Genomic DNA, 22,977 nt, shown 5'->3' on the forward strand with positions numbered 1-22,977 from the left:
AGCTAGAAATTTCTTCCATTTAATTCAATTAAGGAACAAATCAAAACTACACCTTCTAAGATGGGGGCAGAGATCTCTTTTTGGGATTATTAAGGATTCTCCCAATATACTGTGAAGCAATTGGGGTTCACATGAATAGGTTTATGACTAACTTTTTGACCAGAGAATACAGCATCCTATTGAAACCAGTCCCACAAGTTACAGAGACATTTATTAACAATGACAGTTTTAACAAACATCAAGGTAGTGCTATGGTTTGTGATTCAACACCAAAATCCACAACTATTGAGATTTTGTGTTTAAAAATAGGGATAACCTTCAGTTCATCAAAAGCACAAGAATTTACTTACACGATTTCTAACTCATTATTTTGTTTACTGAATCATCAAGAAACTATCAAATTTTCAGAAAATCTCCTCAGTTTTGCCATAAATTGAGAACCAGATTTATAATTTCTTAATCTCTTCTGGTTAAACTCACTTTTCCAAAATAACAATTATAGTCTCAGCAACGGTTTTTTTTTGTCCTCTTGAACCCATTCTGAATCAAGTGAATTTAGTTGCAACATGCAATCAAGATCCATTTTTGTAAAGCTCTTATGCAAGGAATTATAGTGACAATGCATTTAGGATTGTCAGCTGGGGTTGCAGTGTGCTATAACAGCGTGTACTAGAAGCTACGTATATTAATACCTTGAGACAGAAATAATATGTACAGACTGCACCTGTGCCAATTTAAATATAATCTAAGTACAGTCTCTGATTTTGATCCCACCTCCTCACCCAAACTACACGTCATGGGCAACAAAAACAGAAATTGCTGGAAAAAGCTAAGCAGGTTTGGCAGCATCTGTGCAAGGGTCATGTAACCCTTCAGAAGAAATGTGTATCAGTTGGAATGGATATATATTCATGAAGCCATTACAGTGGGGGCTTGGAGTTTGTCACAAATGAAGTAAAGTAATTCACAATATGATTGTCCTAATCAGGTACAAAATCCATCTGCACTGCTTGTTCGTTACACAGAAGCATAATTCTAGATAGACGGATACAGACTGCTAAAAAGTTTCCTTGACAAAGCTACAAACCAAAATCTAACAAATTCAATAGTGCACCAAACACACAAGCTGAACAGTCTATTCACTCCTTTGAACAACTATTTGAACATGGTTTCTCTCCACAGGTGTTGAGCTCTTCACGCAATTTAGACCGTAAAACAGAAGACATAGGAGCAGAAATTAGGCCATTCAGCCCATCCATACCGATCTGCCATTCAATCATGGCTGCTAAATTTCTCAACACCATTCTCCTACTTTCTCCCACTAACCCTTGATCCCCTTGACAATCAGGAACCCATCTATCTCCATCTTAAATATACTCAATGACCCACCTCCACAGCTTTCTGTGGCAGTGAATTCCATAAATTCACAACTCTCTGGCTGAAGAACTTTCTCCTAATCTCTGTTCTAAGGGGTCTTTCCTTTATTCTAAGTCTGTGCCCTCGGGCCCTAGTCTCTCAGACAATGGAAACACCTTCCCCATATTCACTCTGTCCCAGCCACTCAATATTTTCTAAGTGTCATTTAGATCCCCCTCATCCTTCTAAACTCCATTGTGTATAGACCCTGAGTCCTCAAACTCATATGAGTTCTTCATATGTTAAGCTTTTCATTCCTGGGACAATTCTCATGAATGTCCTCTGAACCCGCTCCAGTACATCTTTCCTGAGATATGGGGCCCAAAACTGTGCCTAATACTCCAAATGTCACCTGACCAGAGTCTTATAGAGCCTCAGAACCAAATCCTTGCTTTTATATTCAAGTCCTCTCAAAATAAATGCCAAAGTTGCATTTGCCTTCCTGGCTACTGACTGAAACTGCAAATTGACCTTGAGAGAATCCTGGAATAGAACTCTCAAGTTTCTTCGCACTTCAGACTTCTGATTCCCTCCCCCACCGCCAACTTAGAAAATAGTCCATGCTTCTATTCTTCTTACCAAAGTGCATGACCTCACACTTTCCCACATTGTACTCCATTTGCCACTTTATTGCCCACTCTCCCAACCTTTCCAAATCGTGCTGCAGCCTCCCCGTCTCCTCCTTATCCTTGTATCTTCTGCATATTTAGCCAGAATGTCCTTAGTTCCTTCATCTAGATCATTAAAATATGAAGTGAAAAGTTGTGGTCCCATCACTTACCCTTGCGGAACACCACTTATCACCGGCCGCCATCCTGAGAAAGACCCCTTTATCCCCATACTCTGCTTTCTGCCAAACAGCCAATCATCTATCCAAGCTAGCACCTTGCCTCTAACACCCCATGGGGCTTTATTTCACTCAGCAGCCTCTTATATGACACCTTGTCAAAGACCTCATGGAAGCCCAGGTAGATAATATCCATTGTCTCTCCTTGGTCTAACCTGCTCGTTACTTCTTTGAAGAACTCTAACAGATTTGCCAGGCATGACCTCTCCTTGGTGAAGCCATGCTGACTTTGCTCTATTTCACCATGCACTTCCAAGTATTCAGAAATCTCAGCATTCAGAATTGACTCTAAAATCTTACCCATGACCATGTTTAGGCTAATCAGCCTGTAATTTTCGTTCTCTTGCCTTGCTCCCTTTTTAGACAGGAAATTTTAAACAGTGTCACATTAGCAATTATTTCAGTCCTCTGGGACCTTCCCAGACTCTAGCAATTCTTGAAAGATCAGCGCTGACACCACCACCCCCCCCGCATCTCTTCAGCTATCTCCTGAATATCTCTGGGGTGTAGTCCATCTGATCCTGGTGATTTGTCCACCTTCAGGCCATTCACTTTTTCTAGCACCTTTTCCTTGGTGACAGCCACCATACTCAGCTTTGTCCCCTGACTCTCTCGAATTTTTGGGATGTTGCTCGTGTCTTCCACTGTGAAGCCTGGTGTAATGTAATTATTCAGTTCCTCAGCCATTTCCTAGTCGCCCACTACTATCTCTCCAGTGTCATTTTCCAATGTAGACTTTTTCCTCTCTTTTGTCCTTTAACACCCATAGAAACTCTTACAGTCCTCCTTTATATTACTGCCTAGTGTACCTTCATATCTAACTTTCTCCCTCCTTATTTCATTTTTTGTTGCCCTGTTGGTCTTTGTAAGCTTCCCAAACCTCTGGTTTCCCATTGCCCCTTGTCACATTATGTGCTTTCCTTCTTGCTTTTATGCTATCCATCACTTTCCTCAGTAAGTCATGGTTGCCTCATCATCCCTGTACCATGCTTCTTTTCCCTAGGGCTATATTGTATTCCTGTTGAAAGATTATTCTGGTTTAACATAATGAGAAGAACCTGGGATACAAGCTTTAACTATGTAGAAGTTAAACTAAACAAATGTTGGGCAGTTTTACTTTTCATAATCACCTAGGGAACTTAAAGATACATTACCAATTAGCGTGGTGGGAGAAAAAGTCTTTCTTCAAAATGCTTCAGCTATTAGCTTGGAGGTCAGGCTTGATGGTCCAGCTAATCTTTATATGACTGTGCATTTTGTGTGTTTGAAGTTTAGAAGTGTATTTCTACAGCTACATAATAAAGGTTATTACCTTTCAGTTTTGACTTGATTGGAGTCTGTCTCTGTTTCTCTTTTTCAGGCTCTGGCAGGAAAAATATATCTTATAGTTATTCAAAATATACTTTAACGTAAATACATGCTAAATTGGCAAATATTAATCATCTATTTTCTTGGACAATGATGATTTTTGTAGGACACTTAAATAAGAAAACTTATAGTATGTTTAAGAAATGAAAAGTAGTTATTAATTTGCAACATAATAATTTAGAGAAACATACTTTCACAAAATGCTTTGAGAAAATTGCATTTATAAATGCCTCTAACTTAGCAAAAGATTCCACGAAGCATTATTTGATGAAAAAATTGACACTTAGTCACATAAAGAGATATGAGGACATTTTAAAGTCATTGCTGTTAAATTAAACATCCTTGTTCAATTTACAAGGACCAATGGCATGCTGCAAACTGCCTTTGACCAGCATTTGAATCTTATCCATATTCAGCCTACCTGCAGATAGATGATGAAATGAGTGCAAATTATATGTAGCTGGTACTTGCAAATACCCGTATCACATATTTGCTTCTTCAGTATACAGCACAAATGGATCACACCCTCTTACTCACCAAACCGATACTGACTCTGTCCACCCAGAATGTAGCCCCACCCATTTTCTCAGTTATGTTTTGCTTTGAAAGAATGACAAGTAATGTCAGGGACACTGTCAGCAGTAGGTTTTGTCTCGTCCTAGAGCTTTCATGACTTCATTTACCTCACACTACTCTGAAAGCCCATTTCCACTCATCCCTCCACATGGAGACCCACAACATTAAACTTTGCATCAGCTATCCACTCCACTACATGCCTTCATCCAGTCTGAAAAATATCCATTGATCACTAATTTCTGTTTCCTGTCACTGAGCCAATTTTACATCCACATTATTACTGTCCCATTTATTTCATGACAATTCTGTTGCGTTGCACTGTGGCAAATACCTTATGAAAGTCCACCTACACAACATCAACAATGCTACTTTTATAGTGCCTTTTGGTTTCCTCAAAAAATCCAGTACGTTAGTTGTACATGATTTCTCCACTGGAACTCCATCCTAATGCTTCCAAATGAATGTACCTTTCTCCAAGTGACTACTAATTCTATACTCTAAGAATGGTCTCTCAAAGCTTCCCCATCAGTGAAATAGGTTACACAGTGTTTCAAGAAGGTGGCTCACCACCACCTTCTTGAAGGCAACTGATGACAGACAATGAAAGTTGGTTCAGCCAGCGATGCGCATATCCTATAAATGGATAAATAAAAGATAAACTCATGTTGCTGTAGTGAGGAAATTGGTGAACAAGCTTCCAGTGTGGAAATTCTCTCCTTTTTACTCATCCCTGTCTAACATCACGAAAAGCGTTGCATGATGGCAGAGTTCCTGCCCATTCTAGCTATCTGTGTGAACTGCATTCAAATGGGTTTGGGTTTTAAATTTGTGCCTTTGCTTCTATCATAGAGTCATAGAGTCACACAGCATGGAAACAGACCCTTTGGCCCAACCCATCCATGCCAACCAGGTTTCCAAAACCGAACTAGTCCCATTTACCTGTATTTGGCCCATATCTCTTTTGACCTTATCTATCTATGTACCTAAGCAAATATGTTTTAAACGTTGCAATTGTACTCATCTCTACCACTTCTTTTTGTAGCTCATTCCATATCTACAGCATTCTCAGTGTGAAAAAGTTGCTCCTTAGGTCCCTTTTAAGTTTTTCCCTTCTCATCTTAAACCAATGCCCTCTGATGAAGGGTCTAGGCCCGAAACGTCAGCTTTTGTGCTCCTGAGATGCTGCTTGGCCTGCTGTGTTCATCCAGCCTCACATTTTATTACCCTCTAGCTTTGGACTCCCTTATCCTGGGGAAAAGAAATTGGCTTTTCACCTTGTTCAGAAATGTTTTCTTTATGGGCTTCCATTGTACAACATATGTCAAAGACAAAGTGGTCGAAACAATTAATCAGCTAACCCCAGCCAAATCAGGCAGTGTTGAATGTGGATGAAGCAACTTTACACTTTTATACAATTTCTTAAGCATTGTAACAGTCAACAACGAACAACTTACCTTTTTCTTTATCTTCCGATTCCCCAACTGAAAAGATTAATAATATGTTGGGAAGTCATATTGTGAAATTGTTGTATTCTTTCCTTGATGCACAACAAATTTTTAAGTAAATGGGAGTCATTATTATTTATAATTTGTAAACAAAAGATATTGTCTTTAGTACAACAGATGCATGAAATAAAGCCTTTTTTCTAGTGCCAAATTATGCACTTATTAGGGAGAGAGAGAGAGGGGGATGACTGGTTGTGGTTTAACCAGGGGGTCAGCAGAGAGAATGAGGTGGAGAGTCGTTCATGATAACCTCAGCTGGCACAGCAATTGAACCCCTACTATTGGCATCACTCTGTGTCACAAACCAGCCATCCAGCCAAATATGCTAACTGACAGCTTGCAATTCAAGTGACATCTCAACATCTTTTACAGCTAATGAACTATATTTTGAAGTGTAATCATTGTTGTAACATAGGAAATTATGTAGCTATTTTAAACACAACAAATTTTCCCAAGAGAACAAATTGATAATCAGATAATCATAGATTTTTGAGGGATGAACATTGGCCAGGGCACTAGGCTTCTTTAAAATAGTGCCATGCAAGTTTTATTTTATAACTAGCCAGGGCAGAGACAGATCCCAGTTTAACATCTCAACCAAAACAAACAGCATTTCCAACAACCCCTCAGGGTTGCACAGGTATGTGGCTGTGCTGGCTTCTGCTTTCAAGTCCCAGGATGGGGCCTAAACCTGCATCCTCAGGGTCAAAGATAGGTGCCTTTACAACTGAGCCTTATCTGACCACGAAGTTACAAACTATTATTAGCAGCTGCTTATTTCTAGCATTTATTGGTTGTAATTCTCTTGGTAAAGTAATAGCTAATTGGACACAGCAAAGGCATGCAAGCAATAAATAAATGAGTAAGCACAAAATTTGTTTGGTATGATGTTCATTTTGGAAACTGAAAGCCTCTGCTCCAAAAATTGAATGCTAACTGACTGAATTCCTAGTGTAATTTGTTGGCGGTATGTCCAGTGGTTGTAAAAGGCATGCATGTCTTTAGTTTCTTTCTTAGAGATGTGAAAGATTATACACGTATCAGTTCTTCCTTTTTTTAATGGGAAAACAAGTATGAGGCATAATACTGGCAATGAAATGCATTTAGTGTTTTTTTTTATCTACGAAAGAACTCCATATATTTACAATGGGGCTTTGCTGTCATTGCTGGGACAAACATGCATTCAATCTGATTAAACAGAGCTTCAAATGAAGCATAACTAACCTTTCACTTTAGTAGGCTTTGACTTCTCTTTCTTTGATGCTAATAAACAAAAAGAAAAGTATAGCTTTACTCATTTATGCATGATACTCTTATCTCAATGTGTCATGCACTCCAACACAATGGGTTTAACATTATAATTGGAAACATGAAAAATGCACTGGTTTGTTCACTTGTTCGCATATGTTGAAGTGTAGAGGTCTCAAGCTATTGTTTCCGCTATCTGTATGGTGCATGGAAAGTCATGCAATTAAAACCTGTGCAAACAACATCAGTAAAGCTGATGTGATGACCTAGGGGTTACAACTGTGGAGCCTCAGCCCCTGCAATTGTCCCACGTAATGAGGTTCTTGGATGCTGAGCAGATAAGAGTGTAGACATCAGGAAGGAAACTAGCCACAGCACTTTGGTCCAAAAAATCATTCGTGAGGTTGGAGAAAATAGGAATGTTGCATCTGTTGTGGTGGACAGACAGCTGGGGGATAAGTATCGCTCTGAGGTGTTGAGTTAGAATTTCCAAAGGCTCTGTTGCCTGTGCAATGTCAAGGTGAAGACTTCTCCTCAGGGCTAGAAAAGAACTGGAGAGGGAAGGGAGGGATTTGGATGTCATTAGCCACAACAGTTCCAAAACCATCGATAAGAATTGAAAGGAGGTTCTGCCAAAATCATTCAAACAGTTAGGAACGACTTTAAAAAGCAGAACTTCCAAGGTAATAATATTTGGATTACTGTCTGAGCCATGGATGGGCTTGGTTTTAAAGAAAAAGGAGATAAATACTTGGCTCAAAGGTGTAGGAGGAATGGGTAATAGTTGGCAGGGAACTGGCACCGGTACTGGGGTAGTAGGAAACTGTTCCAGTGGGACAAACTTCACTTGAGCCATGTCAGGGCCAGTGTCCCGCAAATTGAATAACTAGAGCTGTATAGTTGGCCTGAACTAATTGGGTGAGGGGCAGAGGATATTGGAAGAGGGGAAACATTTGTAGGGAAAGCAAGAGAATATGGCAACATTACGAGGTAGCTATTTGAATAATGATACCCAGAGTGAGACAGGAAGAGAAAGCGTGTACAAACAGAGGGAAAAAAAAGCAGCAATCAATGGTGCCTAAAGGGCAATATTACTAGCTTAACCAGATTGTGCATTACATTCAGAACAAAGTAAATGAATTAATGACATAAATAAAATGCTAATAGGTATGATTTATAGCCATCACAGAAGCATAGTTACAAGGATATCAAAGCTGGGAACTAAATATTCCTGAAATGTATGATTTTTCAAAAGAACATTGGAAAGGAAAGGTGGTAGAGCAGCAATGTTAGTTCAGGATGAACTTGGATCAGAAGATATAATATCCAAATGGGTGGACGTAAGCAATGAAGAAAGGAAGAAGAAACTAGTAGGAGTACTCTATTGGTCCCACAACAGCAGTTGTATGGTGGAACACGGAAGAAATCAGGAGGTAATGAGGGCTTGTAAAAAAGGCAGAACATTAATCATGGGTGATGTTAATCTTCATGTAGATTGAGGCAGTAAAATTGCAGAGGTTGCCACAAGGAAGAATTCAGAAAGTATATTCAGGACAGTTTCCTACAACAATATGTTGTGGTTCCAGCAACAAGTTGGACTATTTTGGATCTGCTGACTTATAATGAGGCAGGTTTGATAAGTGATATCAGAATAAAGATCCACCAGGAAATAGTGACCATAATATGTCCGAAGTTAGCATTCAGTTTGAGAGAGAGGAACTCTGGTCAGAATCATCTCTGCTAAACTTGAATAAGGATAATTACAAAAGAATGAGGGCAGAGTTTTCTGTAATCGGCTAGAAAAGGAGTTTAGCAAAGATTCATGAGGAGCAATGTCAAACATTTAGTAAAGTAGTTCATGATTCCAAGGTATATCCCATTGAGAAAGAAATATTCTAGGGAGGGGATAAACCAACCATGGTTAACTCGTAAAGTGAAGGATAGCATGTAATTTAAAGAAAAGAAATATGCTGTGGCAAAGATTATTGGTAAACCAGAGGACTAAAAAAAGTTAGAAACCTACAAAGGATGACCAAGAAAACAATAAAAGGGGAAGAAGATAAACTTGCAAGAATTATCAAGGTACTCAGCAAGAGCTTCTTTGACCATATGAACTGGAAGAGAGAAACCAAAGTCAACATTGGCGCTTCAGAGATTGATGCTGGGGAAATAGCAATAAGGACCCATGAACTAGCAGAGGAGTTGAATGAATATGTTTCATCAGTCTTCACACTGATGGTAAAAGACGCTAAATGTTTTCCAAAAATGCTGAAAATCAAGCGTCAAAGGAGGCGGTGAGATAAATTCATTAACTATAACTAGATAGAAAGTGCTAAGGGATGAAAAAGTGAGAAGTTCCTTGGACTTGATGGGATGCATTCTAGGACATTAAAAGTAGTAGCTACAGAGATCGTGGATACACTGGCCATGGTCTTCCCAGAATCCTTATATTGTGGAAAAGTCTCAGAGGTTTGGAAAACTGCTAGTGTAACACTGTTGCCATACATTTTCGAATTATAGGCCAGTTATCTTAACATCTGGTTTTGGGAAAATGTTAGAGTCAATTATAAAAGATGCAAGAGCAGAGCAATCATAAAATCACAAAATGGTCAGAAAAAGACAATGTGGCTTCACAAAAGAGAAATCATAATTAAAATTTCTTAGAATTCTTTGAGATGGTAACAATCAGGGTTGAATTTGGATTTTAACGTGGTGTTTGATAAAATGACACACGAGCCTCAGTAAAAAGGTAAGAGACCATAGCTTTGGAGATATTGAGTTGGCATGGATAGAAGACCAGCTAACTAACTGCAGATGTAGAATTTGGTAAGGGATGGGGTGTTGTTTTCAGGGATGCCACATGGATCAGTATTAGGGTCACAGTTTTTTACAATGTGTGTTGCCTTAGTAATGCTAACACTTCTAAGAACACATCTGCAATAGGCAAATGATAATTCAACCACAACAGCAATTTGATTGTCAACTTGATCAAGATGAAACTCTGTTAAAATGTTCATAACACATAGGAGAAGCCTGTAGGTAAATCTGAAATTCATTAACTCAATAGCAGGATAACGTCATATTTTGAATCATGGAGATATCTCATTTCACAAGAGTGAGAAAAAGGAGTAAGAAGAGGGGTGTTAGAATAGGAAATTCAACAAACACTGGCGAGCTGATCCGCAAAAAAAAACAGAAAACTGGGAAGCAGTGAATTCTCCCGTTATTCCTTCATCTTAAAAGTATGCCAACATTGTACATACACGATTGTTGGTATAAAGGTTACTTTTGTACACTCAACTATTATTTTAAAATCAATTATCTTGGGGATAACTTGTAAAATTACAACTGAGAACATCCACTTCAGAATAAAGATCTTCTTTTGACATTAAAGAGGTCTCAGGGAGCCTGATAAAATTACGCATGTGTAACTTTGACAGAATACAGATATTAAAATTATATTTACAGCATTTGATAAGTGGAAAAATTTCAGCGGCACATATCGGGTTCCAGTATACATACACTAGAAATTATGTAAATATTCATGAAATAGATTATAATTTGTTTTTGAAATAAATATTTGACGTCATGAGAAATTGGCATCACAACACAAATTAAGATTTTCTAAATTACCAATAAAACAAATGATTTTACACTCCTGTCCCAAGACGCTGCTCTCCTTGATTTTTCCTGCTTGTATTATATTGAATCTATGAACGCAGTTCAGACAACACCACCCACGTGTAAAGATAGCAGATTACAAACATCTTTAACACATTAAACAAAAACTGCATCAAACAACATCTGACAGCAGCCCATTCACAGAGAATGCTGTACATCTCAGCATTGTTAGAAATTTATAGCAGTCCAGAGCTAGCAGTAAATTTCTTTTTTGCTTTGTGCCTCATCCATCCAGCACAGTCATGTTTGGGTCTGCTGGCTTATTAGCTTTGGGCAAAGCTAATGTATTGTTTAAAATTCATGAATAAAGTAACAAAATAAATTTACATGAAATAATTCTTTCCCATAAAGAGCTGCATAGGATCATAGTAATAAGTCATCAAGATGAATTTGGAAAAAGATCTTTGTAGAATTAGGGTAGTGGTTGAAAAGAAGGCTATTCTAACCTAATCTAGAGAATGTCGTAAAAATAATAACTTTTATGGAAATTCTTTCTTCACATTTCAAAGCTCATCTTCCAGTTGTCAGATTTTTGAAAATGAAAATTCAAAATCAGGCCTTCCCCAAAGCTGCAGGCAAATCCTACAAAGCTTCACCAGCTCCAAGTTAAATGTAGTCTTCAGGTTAGGTTTGAAATGGCCACTACAACTGTGGCCAGTAACAGAAATTATTAAAGTGAGGTTTTAGAAGGCCTTTATATTTTAATCTTCCTATTTTAATTCAAGGTAAAATGCAGCAAGCGACCTCCTACTAGTTCAGTGGTTACAAGCTAATGTGATGTGTTTGTCATTGGGACTGATGTCCTCGGTCACTTTCTATTGAGACCCACTGCCAACTTTCCCATCTAAACAGTGAAAGAAGTAGCTGGTCATGTTTCGTGCAGACTTAGAGAATCTCAGCCAGTCGTAGCCAGGTACCTTGGAAAAAGGGAGAGAGATGCTGCTGAATGAAGATACATGAAGCTAATGTTTTGAGAATGGATTCTCCATTTGAAGAAATTGACCTTGTCGACTTTGACAAATAGAAATGTTGTCAGATAGCGTCTTGCTACTGGATGTCCATTTGAGAATACTTCGAGAATTGAAGGGAGTGTTTTTTTCTGAATCTGGACTGTGAAAGATGTTCCTCATGTAACAAGAAGGGCATGTTAACTTTAAGAATATAAGACTACATCTCTGTTGAGAGAGTGATTTAAGGTATAAGCATGGCATAAGAATATTCTTCATGATTTTTAATCCAAGAATGAATACTTATTCTGTAATTGAGAGTATTAATTATAAATAATGTTATAAATGATATTGATTTGAGTTTGTTTCTTGTAACAAAAGACTTAAAGCTTGAGTCTTTGTGCAGTTTCTTAAAGTCAGTCACAGGGCATTCAAATCTTATTTTAAAAGTTATCTATCTCTAATACGATTCCAACAATTTGGGAGCTACTGTGAGTGCAAATCCAGAGGCTTGAAATGATTAAATTGAAATATGTTTATGTTTAAACAAACAAAATTTCATGTTTAATTTTGATCAATGTATCTTTTTCATACGGAGGATGGTTCATATGTGGAATGAACTGCCAGATGAAATGGTAGATGCAGGTTTAGTTACACCATTTAAAAGACATTTGGGCAGGTACATGAATAGGAAAGGTTTAGGGGGATTTGAGCCAAGCACAGGCAAGTAGCCCATTCTTAGTTTGGGCAACTTGGTCGGTACGGGCTTGTTGGACCAAAGAATCTGTTTCCGCGCAGTGTGACTCTTAAAAATTAGCATGCGTAGTTCTATTGGTTAAAGTGTTTTGAAAAGAGAAAAGAGCTCCTTGAATATCTTGCAATCATTCGATAAAGGTGCATTTGAAACTGGTGGCAGGGAACTTAAAGTGGATTTAGAAGTATAGGCTAAAAAGGCAGAAGTTACTCAAGTATTGGCTTATCACCTAGAACACAAGGAAAAAATGACGAAGAGGTCATGGGAACTACAGGTGATGGAGAATCCAAGATAGCAAAGTGTGGAGCTGGATGAACACAACAGGCCAAGCAGCATCAGAGGAGCACAAAAGGCGATATTTTGGACAGAGACCCTTCATCAGTCCAGGTTTTGTGCTCCTCTGATGCTGCTTGGCCTGTTGTGTTCATCCAGCTCCACACTTTGTTATCGAAGAAATGACCAATCTTGATTACTTTTGATGAGTAATCAAATGCAGTTGACAGACTTCAATTATAAATGAAGAAATTTGAATTGGAAAAAGATAGAAAACCCAAAATCTGAAAGCAAGAAGGGAAAGAGAGGAAGAGGCAAAACAGTGAGAAATGGAAAAAATAAACTGATCCTGAAAGAAAGTAGAGAAAAGATATGAAAGCTTGAACATGAATTCCAAAGAGCAAAGTATTTCAGAGAGAGAGAGAGCGCGAGAAAAAGAGAGAAAAAAGAGAAAGAGAGAGAGGAAGAGAAAGAGAGAGAGAGGAAGAGAAAGAGAGAAGCAGAGAGGAGAGGGAGAAAGAAACTGTAATGAGACAAATTAGAAAGGAAAGTTGAACTCACTAGAAAAATGTTCTGATAATGCGAAAATGGGATGGCAAAAAAAAAGACTCAAATTTGACTTCTGGTTTTGATTTGGCAAGATTTATCCACATATTACCTAAATTCAGTGAAAAAAGCAATTTTAGTGCCATCTTTAAAAAAGTTACATTGTTGAAATAGTTAAAAGAAAGTGGGACAGCTTTATTACAAAATGTGTTTAAAAGGATGACCCTGTTTCAAGTATACTGTTCCAGATTTACAGTCCACAGATTAGGATAAAGTGAAAAATTGAATTCAATTCAAAAAAGTCTGGAATAAAGGAGCAATCAAACAATGATCATTTAACCATTGTAGAAAAAAAATCCATCTGGTTGACTAATGTCTATCACGGAATAAAATTTGCCATTTTTGCCTGCTCCAGCCTACATGTGACTCCAGACTCAACAACTTGAATGACCCTTAACTGCCTTCTGAACAGTTAGGAATGAGCAATAAATACCTGCACAGTCAATGACATCCACAAATAAATACTCATGCAACTAATGACATCCACATGACATATAGAAGTCTATTAAAAACTTGAGGGATTAGCAGAAATTAGCAACACTGTTCCTGACAGTTGCCCAGACTGAATCAAGAATGCAATTTACTAGTCCAGGACATCAAAAAATTATACAAAAGGAGATTGACAATGACAGATGACAGTAGGTGAAGCAACCAGTCATAAAGTAGCTCTTAACAAAGTTAGAATTCTATTAAATTATACAAGCTGGAATTTATAACTTAAGCAGCACATGCAGTTAGTTGATAATTCAAGACTCATATTATTGCCAAGATAACCCTGTTTAATGGCAAAATTATATTGCTAGAATAAATACATTGTAAAGTGAAAACTGCTGTTTTCAATCCCCATGAGCTAATTCTGGAAGCTTGCAGGCAAATGTTCGGAAATCTAAACAGAATCAGAATCTGACTTTTCTAAAAGCTTCTTGTGAAAATGAAATAATGCTTGATAGATAATACACAACTATGAAGTGTTAATTTGACATGGAAAACTTCAGAGTTTTAACACATACAGAAAAACAGTTCCTTTTCAGAATAAATCCCACCACAAGACCAGAAAGCTCTAAGATAAAATCAGCCGTTGTAATGCTAGGTAATTATACATTGTCTCACAAGCGCATGCATCACTATAAGCCTCTGTTTGCAAATCCACAGAGAAAACTTGAGATAAAAAAAACAAATTGTAATAACAATGAGGAAAATGACATAAATGAAAAGACAGATAACCTTCACAGCAGCAAACAAAATAGCGTGGAGAATAAGTAATATCCAAGAGGACAAAGATATTACTTTTGTCATAAGGGAGGACGTGAAAGCAGATTTTTTGTAATTAAAGTCAGGAATGAAGCATTTGTGGGAATTCACAGCATGTCTTTAGCAAACTCTGTACCAGACTCGGAGCTCATTAAATAAACAGATTTGAATGTAAAAAGCATACTCTCAAAGCAGACAAAATTATAAATGTTTTGTATTCAAAGTCAAGGTACTTTTGTCTGGTATAGCAGTTAAGCAAATTAATATTCTTAGAGATACAGTGGGTCAGTCACTGGCTAGACAAGCATTTATTGCTCAACTCAGAGGCAGTTAAGAGTCAATCACATTGTTATGGGTCTGGAGTCACATGTAAGCCAGACTAGGTAAGGATAGTATCAGTGATAATGGGAACTGCAGATACTGGAGAATCCAAGATAACAAAGTGTGGAGCTGGATGAACACAGCAGGCCAAGCAGCATCTCAGGAGCACAAAAGCTGACGTTTCGGGCCTAGACCCTTCATCAGAGAGGGGGATGGGGAGAGGGAACTGGAATAAATAGGCAGAGAGGGGGAGGCGGACCGAAGATGGAGAGAAAAGAAGATAGGTAGAAAGGAGAATATAGGTGAGGAGGTAGGGAGGGGACAGGTCAAGGAGGCGGGATGAAGTGGTAGGTACCTCCATTTCCTACCTACCACCTCATCCCACCTCCTTGACCTGTCCATCTTCCCTGGACTGACCTATCCCCTCCCTACCTTCTCACCTATACGCTCCTATCTTCTTTTCTCTCCATGTTCGGTCCACCTCCCCCTCTCTCCCTATTTATTCCAGTTCCCTCTCCCCATCCCCCTCTCTGATGAAGGGTCTAGGCCCGAAACATCAGCTTTTGTGCTCCTGAGATGCTGCTTGGCCTGCTGTGTTCATCCAGCTCCACACTTTGTTATCTTGCAAGGATAGTAGTTTCCTTCCCGAAAGGACATTAGTGAACCAGATGTGTTTTTCCCCAACAATCAATTCATGGCCATCATCAAACTCTTAATTCTGGATTTTCCTTATTGAATTTAAATTCCACCATTTGCCATGGCAGGATTGAAACTGGGACCCCAGAATATTATCTGAGTCTCTGGATTAATAGTCCGGTGATAAATACAGGGGAGGCAATAGCCTAATGGTATTATTGATATTGATACAGATATTGGTAGCTGATGGACATTTCCCTCTACAAAGTTTGCTATATAAAAATATATTGATATATATTAATAATGGTTGTATAAATGGTAAGTTGTGCAAAATTAATTCAAAACATTTCATTTCAGGTATTGGAGTAATTTTGAGGATTGTATGTTACCTATAACAATGTTGATTACGTAGCTATCTCCAATAGCTTCAGAAAAGTGTAATGAAGCCATTAAGGTTGAAAATGTACACCTTAAATCAAATGTATGTGACTTTTCTGAAATCCTGCTATGGAAATGGTTGTTTCAACTAAAGATGGTGTCCTAAGGGTCAGAAGATCAGACTGCTGACAGTAAAGGGACATTGGAACATCAGACTGACTAATGATAACTGAATCCAAATTGGAGCTGTCGATTAAACAAACAGATTACACCTGAAAAACAGGCAACAACAGACTTAATCACAGCACTCAGAGCTAATGATGAAATAAAGGGATGAATTACTTTGAAACCAAAAGACTCCTCCACAGGAAATGTAAGGAGCCATGGGGACAGATTTATGCTCTTGAAGATGAATTAAAACTTTAAAATTAAAACTGCAAGAAAATAACCGGACAAAACTTATGCTGACTGGGAAAACAAAAAGTGAAAGGAATTTTAGAAAATGAATAGAAAAGAGGATCAGAATTTTTTTTTGTCTGTTCACCAATGCAACATTAATAAATATTCTAAAGCAGCTAACAAGGATATGACTCGAAAGAACACACTGCTTGCAAAGAATGTTAAATCTGCAATGTTTGGCACGGGACATTAAAGTCATGGAAACCAACTGAAACACAAATAATGCTACAATTAAATAGTAAAGCAACAGTTTGGACTTTCATTTACAGCTTTGGATATCAAAGAACCTGAAGATATAGAAAGGAATGGAGATCAGTGGTTACAATCAAAATAGAATAGCCCAAAAACTGTCAAAAGTTCAACAGTTTATCAACAAAGTAATGTTTGGTTTTGAAGAAGAATGAATATTATTACTGAATTTAGAAAGTAGGAAGCACAATGACAGAGAATTTCTTTTGGATCTACAATTCATCTGTATCAGTATCAGCTGTTATGGGGAGCAGTGGTTAGTGAAAGTGTTACAGGATTAGTGATCCAGAGCCCTCAGCCAATGCTTTCAGGACATGAATTCAAATCCCGCCATGGTAGATGATAAAATTTGAATTCAATTCAAAACATTCTGCAATAAAGACCAGCATAGAGTCATAGAGATGCACAGCATGGAAACAGGCCCTTCGGTCCAAGTCATCCATGCCAGCCAGGGGGTGGCACGGTGGCTCAGTGGTTAGCACTGCTGCCTCACAGTGCCAAGGACCTGGGTTCAATTCCAGCCTTGGGCAACTATCTGTGTGGAGTCTGCACATTCTCTCCGTGCCTGCGCGGGTTTCCTCCAGGTCATTTCCCACAGTTTAAAGATGTGCAAGGTAGATGGATTGGCAATTGTAAATTGCCCATAGTGTCCAGGGATATATAATTTAGGTGGGTTACATGGGGATGGGTCTGGGTGTGAAGCTCAAAGGGTCGGTGTGGACTTGGGAGTGATAAAAGGAACTGCAGATGCTGGAGAATCTGAGATAACAAGGTGTGGAGCTGGATGAACACAGCAAGCCAAACAGCATCATAGGAGCAGGAAGGCTGACGTTTTGGGCCAAGACCCTTCATCAGAAATGGGGGAGGGGAAGGGGGTTCTGAAATAAATAGGAAGTCAACGGGAGGTGGATTGAAGACGGGTAGAGGAGAAGATAGGTGGAGAGGAGACAGACAAGTCAAAGAGGCAGGGACGGAGCCAGTAAGGGTTAATGTAGGTAGGGAGGAGATAGGTCAGTCCAGGGAGGATGGACAGGTCAAGGGCACAGGATGAGGTTAGGAGGTAGGAAATGGGGATTTGGCTTGAGGTGGGAGGAGGGGATAAGTAAGAGTAAGAACAGGTTAGGGAGGCGGGGATGAGCTAGGCTGGTTTTGGGATACGGTAGGGGTAGGAGACATTTTGAAGCTTGTGAAATCCACATTGATACCATTGGGCTACAGGGTTCCCAGGTGGAATGAGTTGCTGTTCCTGCAACCTTCGGGTGGCATTGTTGTGGCACTGCAGGAGGCCCAGGATAGATATGTCATCTGAGGAATGGGAGGAGGTGCTGAAATGGTTCACGACTGCGAGTTGCAGTTGTTTACTGCGGACTGAGCGGAGGTGTTCTGCAAAGCGGTTCCCAAGCCTCTGCTTGGTTTCCCCGATGTAGAGGAGGCCACAACGGGTACAGCAGATACAGTATACCACATTAGCAGATGTGCAGGTGAACATCTGCTTGATGTGGAAGGTCTTCTTGGGGCCTGGGATGGGGGTGAGGGAGGAGGTGTGGGGGCAGGTGTAGAACTTCCTGCAGTTGCAGGGAGAAGTGCCGGGTGTGGTGGGGTTGGAGGGGAGTGTGGACCAGACAAGGGAATCATGGAGAGAGTGGTCCCTCTGGAAAGCAAACAAGGGTGTGGAGGGAAAAATGTCTTTAGTGGTGGGGTTGGATTGCAGATGGCAGAAGTGTCGGAGGATGATGCGTTGGATCCAGAGGTTGGTGGGGTGGTATGTGAGGATGAGGGGGATTCTTTTTTGGTTGTTGTTGCGGGGTTGTTGGGCCAAATGACCTGTTTCCACACTGTACGGATTCTATGATCCTAAATTAATTTAGGCCCATTTGCCAGCATTTGGCCCATACCCCTTTAAAACCGTCTATTCATATAATAATCCAGATACCTTTTAAATGTTGTAATTATACCAGCCTCCAACACTTCCTCTGGCAGCTCATTCTATACATGCACCACCCTCTGCAAGAAAAAGTAGCTCCTTAGGTCCCCTTTAATTCTTTCCCCTCTCACTTTAAACCTATGCCCTCTAGTTTTAGATGCTCTCACCCCGCAGAAGAGACTTGTCTAGTTATTGTATTCATGCCCCTCATGATTTTATAAACCTCTATAAAGGTCATTGCTCAACGTCTGGTGTTCTGTATAAAATAGCCTGAGCCTATTCAGTTTGTCCCAGTCATTCAAACCGTCCAACCCTGGCAACAACCTTGTAAATATTTTCTGAGCCTTTTTTTAGTTTCATAACATCCTTCCTACAGCAAGGAGATTAGAATTGCAAGTGGTATTCTAAAAGTGGCTTAACTAATGGCCTGTACAGCCACGACATGATCTCCCAACTCCTATATTCAATGTATTGACCAATAAAGGCAAATATATCAAACACCTCCAACACAGTGTCAAGCTGGATGAACACAGTAGGTCAGGCAGCATCAGAGGAGCAGGAAAGTCCTTCTTCAGAACTCAACCTCTAATGTCAACTTTCCTGCTCCTCTGATGCTGCCTTACCTGCTGTATTCCTCCAGCTCCATAATGACTCTCACTCCAGCATCTGTAGTTCTTGATATCTTCAAGTATATCAAACACCTTCCTCACTTTCCTGTCTACCTGGCACACCACTTACAAGGAACTATGAACCTGCACTCCAAGGTCTCTTTGTTCAGCAACACTTTCGAGTGCCTTAACTGTTAAGCATGTAAGTCCTGCCTTGCTTTGCCTTTCCAAAATGCAACACCTCACGTTTATCTAAATTGAACTCCACCTGCCACTCCTTGGCCCATTGGCCCATCTAATCAATATCCCATTGTAGTTTGAGATAGCATTCTTCACTGATAATGATCACAATTTTAGCATTCTTCACTGTCCACTACACCTCTAATTTTGGCATACCAATGACCATGTAATTGTTATTTTTTTTTAAAAAGCCACCTGGTTCACTACTGTCCTTTAGGGAATAAAATCTGCCTGGTCTGATCTACATGTGACTCCAGACCTACAACAACTTGATTTATTCTTAACTGCACTCTGAGCAATTAGGAATCGGCAATAAGTGCTCACACAGCCAGTGACATCCGCATCCAATGTACAAACCTTAGAAAAAACCCAAAGGATGAGCAGAAATCAGCAACGCTGTTCCTGACAAAATTACCCAGACTGAACCAAGCATGCAATTTTCCAGTCCAGGACATCAAGAAGCAGCAAAAATTGTGCAAAATGAGAAAGGATTTTTGCCGTGACATAAGGCAAGTGAAGCTGCCAATCATAAGGAAGCTCACAATAACATTAGACAATAACTCAATCACACAAATAAATCCTACAAACTAGAATTTATAAGTTAACCAGCACATGCAGTTAGTTGATGGGTCAAGACTTGTATTGTTGCCAAGACAATCTGTTTCATGGTGAAACATGACAGAAGGAGGGAGAATATTATTTGTGCAGTATTTAATTATTTAGGTGTTAAGATGTTCACAGTTTTATCTGGTGATAGTTTTCCATAACAATTATTGCACCTTTCTTATCGTAAGCGGTAAAGTATTACATGTAGGAGATTTTATAAAGTGATTCTGTTTTAAACTGGCTTCTTCAATTCAAGGCAAAATGGAGATTGCAACCTGTTGCTTGTTCTGCCCAGTAATAAGCAAATACGGCATGTAAACAAGGGCCCAGATCACAACCTATTGAGATCGAAGTGCCAGCTTTCCCACCTGAACATAGAGAAAATGCAGCTGGCTGCGGTTGGTAAAGACTACAAAACCATAGGGTTAGACTTAGCTACGTTGGAGACGAGATGAGAGATGCAGGGAAATTATTGCATTCGAGCAGAATGCTAGTGAGAATGCATATCCCATTAGAGAGCTGGGTCTTGTAGAGATCTAAAGATTTATGATGGCAGGTAATGCCTTCCTGCAGTCAGTGTATTTAGCCAAGCTCAGCAGGGTTGAGTGATTATTTTTAACAGGACTCGCCTTAATATAACTGTGAATAGATCTTGTTAAAAGTTCTGGATTTTAAAAACAAGTCAGTTCTTCTAGGAGTATGTTATACATTTCTGGATGTTGTTTGTGTCCTCTTCTGTAAGAAATAAAGTAATTGTTTAAATGATCTGCTTGTTCTCCATTATTAATTTTCCCCCTTAGGACTACAAGGCACTCAAATTTGTCTTCATGAATCTTTTTCTTTTTAACTACTTTTGGAGTTCATACAGTCCACTTCCATGTACCTTCCAAGTTTACTGGTTATATTCTATGTTTTCCATCTTAATTCATTCCTTAGTCCTCCTCTGCTGAATACCATTATAGTACCAAAACAGAAAAAAAGTGCATGACAATGGGAAAAGTCATTGGAGCGGCAGCAGGTAAAACACTTTGGCACAGACGTAATGTGTTGCCTTGTTTTGTTGTTCTATATGCGAGCAATAATTAAAAGTAAGTCTACTAACATGCTGTAAATACCTACACTACGAAATTCAGGTTTGAATCAGTGTCGTATTTCCAAAGTTGTTGGTTGGTTCGCGGAGCTGACTGGTTATTGTGCAAATGTTTCACACCAAACCCCATCCCCAACTTCTAGATGACATTTTCAGTGCTGTCTAGCTTCCATTGAAGCGCTGTTCTGTTCAATTGTGAATTTATATGGTCCGGTCCTCCCACCTCAAGCCAAGTTCCCATTTCCTACCTCCTAACCTCATCCTGCGCCCTTGACCTGTCCATCCTCCCTGGACTGACCTATCTCCTCCCTACCTACATTAACCCTTACTGGCTCCGTCCCTGCCTCTTTGACTTGTCTGTCTCCTCTCCACCTATCTTCTCCTCTACCCATCTTCAATCTACCTCCCGCTGACTCCCTATTTATTTCAGAATCCCCTTCCCCTCCCCCATTTCTGATGAAGGGTCTTGGCCTGAAACGTCAGCCTTCCTGCTCCTAAGTTCCAGTAAGTGAAAATCTCAATCATTTTTCAGAAACACTTGGGTGCAGATGCTGGAACAATGCTGGAAATTTGCATAACAATTTTGATATTTGTAATCATAGCCAAGGAGATTTCACCAGGTTAGTTTTTCACAGAAAATACACAGTTCTTCAATCATGTTTATATAGCTTGTGTATGTCTTTCTTCGATGAAGTAACTGTGAGAAGCAACACACAGTACAGACGGGCAGAAAACTCGCCACCAAGATACGCGAACGCCAACTGGCAGCAAAACGGATCAACCAACTCTCCCTCGTTTCTATTCAGGCTGATGAAGAAGGAAACGGTTTAACTGGGACAATGTAACAATACTAGGACAATCAAACATGTTGAAATAGACCCCAGCTACATACCTCTATGGAGCAAAACCGGAAACAGAACTACCCACCATGACAGACCGGACCATGTAAATTCAGAATGGAATAGAACAACGGTGCTTCGATGGAGGCTAGACAGAACTGAAAATGTCACCTCGAAGTGTTGGGGTCGGGGATGTGGTGTGAAACATTTGCACAAAAACCAGTCAGCTCCGTGAACCAAACATCTCCCGCCACAACACGGGCTACAACAGATCTTCTCTAAAACATTATTTTCAAAGCATTTTTAAAAATTAACCTCTATCGTAGCCATGGGTTCAGCTCAGGTAAGTATTAGAATCAAATCATTTTCCTAAGTGAAATATACAGATCCAAACAAAATAAAAATGATTAAAATAATTTATTTCTCTGAGATTAAGGCGTTTGTGTGGTTAGAGTTAAAGTTTAATAAAAGTGAGAGTTTATTCACAGCGTAGATGAGATATGACATTAAGCTATCAGTAAGTCTTGTTATTTTACATCCTTTATTAGTTGCTCTGATTTCTGTGGCTGGCAGCTAGCTTTGTGAGTTTTTTGCGGGTATCAAGTTGTATGGTTTGGAATCCCGCAACGATCTTGTGTTGGAAAGATTGAGTTGACTGAGTTGTTTTTGAGTAACTACAAGCTATAGTCATGTAAAGTATCCAAGTGATCAGTGTCAAGAATCAATCTGTAACCCTTTTCTGAGCACTTCCAATGTTACTTTATGATTCTCTTTGACCAACCAAGTCTTAGCAATAAGATTGCATTTTGGAGTTAAATATTTGGTGTGATCTTATTTTATATGGTGTACAATTTAGCAAAAGTTTAACTCCATATCGTAAAACTTCCATTGTAATTAAATATAAAAATATTCACCAGACTTTTCCAAATTAAAAAAGTCACAAATTTTTCGCTCATTTAAGTTTCTTAGCCTGCAATACATGCAAATATAAAATGTCATCATTAAATATCTTAGCTATACTTAATTAATTTTAATTAAAATTAAAGACAAATAGGTGGCTTCTAAATTAAAGCTCATATTTGAAGAGAAAGTAAGTGATGGCTATTGGTACCATTTTTATTTTGTCAAGAAACACAGCCAAGCAAAAAAGTTTAA

The 22,977-nt window shown here is 39.1% G+C and overlaps 1 protein-coding gene across 1 annotated transcript in view; it reads right to left on the minus strand.

The window, feature by feature from the left end:
* trdn (triadin) overlaps positions 1-22,977 on the minus strand; it is a 433,668-nt gene that overhangs the window by 141,373 nt on the left and 269,318 nt on the right. The window contains exons 26-28 of the mRNA XM_059645698.1: positions 6,937-6,975; positions 5,662-5,688; positions 3,576-3,626 (exon numbers count right to left, since the gene is read on the minus strand). Of these exons, the coding sequence (XP_059501681.1) occupies positions 3,576-3,626; positions 5,662-5,688; positions 6,937-6,975 (117 nt within the window). The remainder of the gene's footprint in view (positions 1-3,575; positions 3,627-5,661; positions 5,689-6,936; positions 6,976-22,977) is intronic.

Source organism: Stegostoma tigrinum, chromosome 4, assembly GCF_030684315.1.
Source record: "Stegostoma tigrinum isolate sSteTig4 chromosome 4, sSteTig4.hap1, whole genome shotgun sequence".
Taxonomy (NCBI): Eukaryota; Metazoa; Chordata; class Chondrichthyes; order Orectolobiformes; family Stegostomatidae; genus Stegostoma; species Stegostoma tigrinum.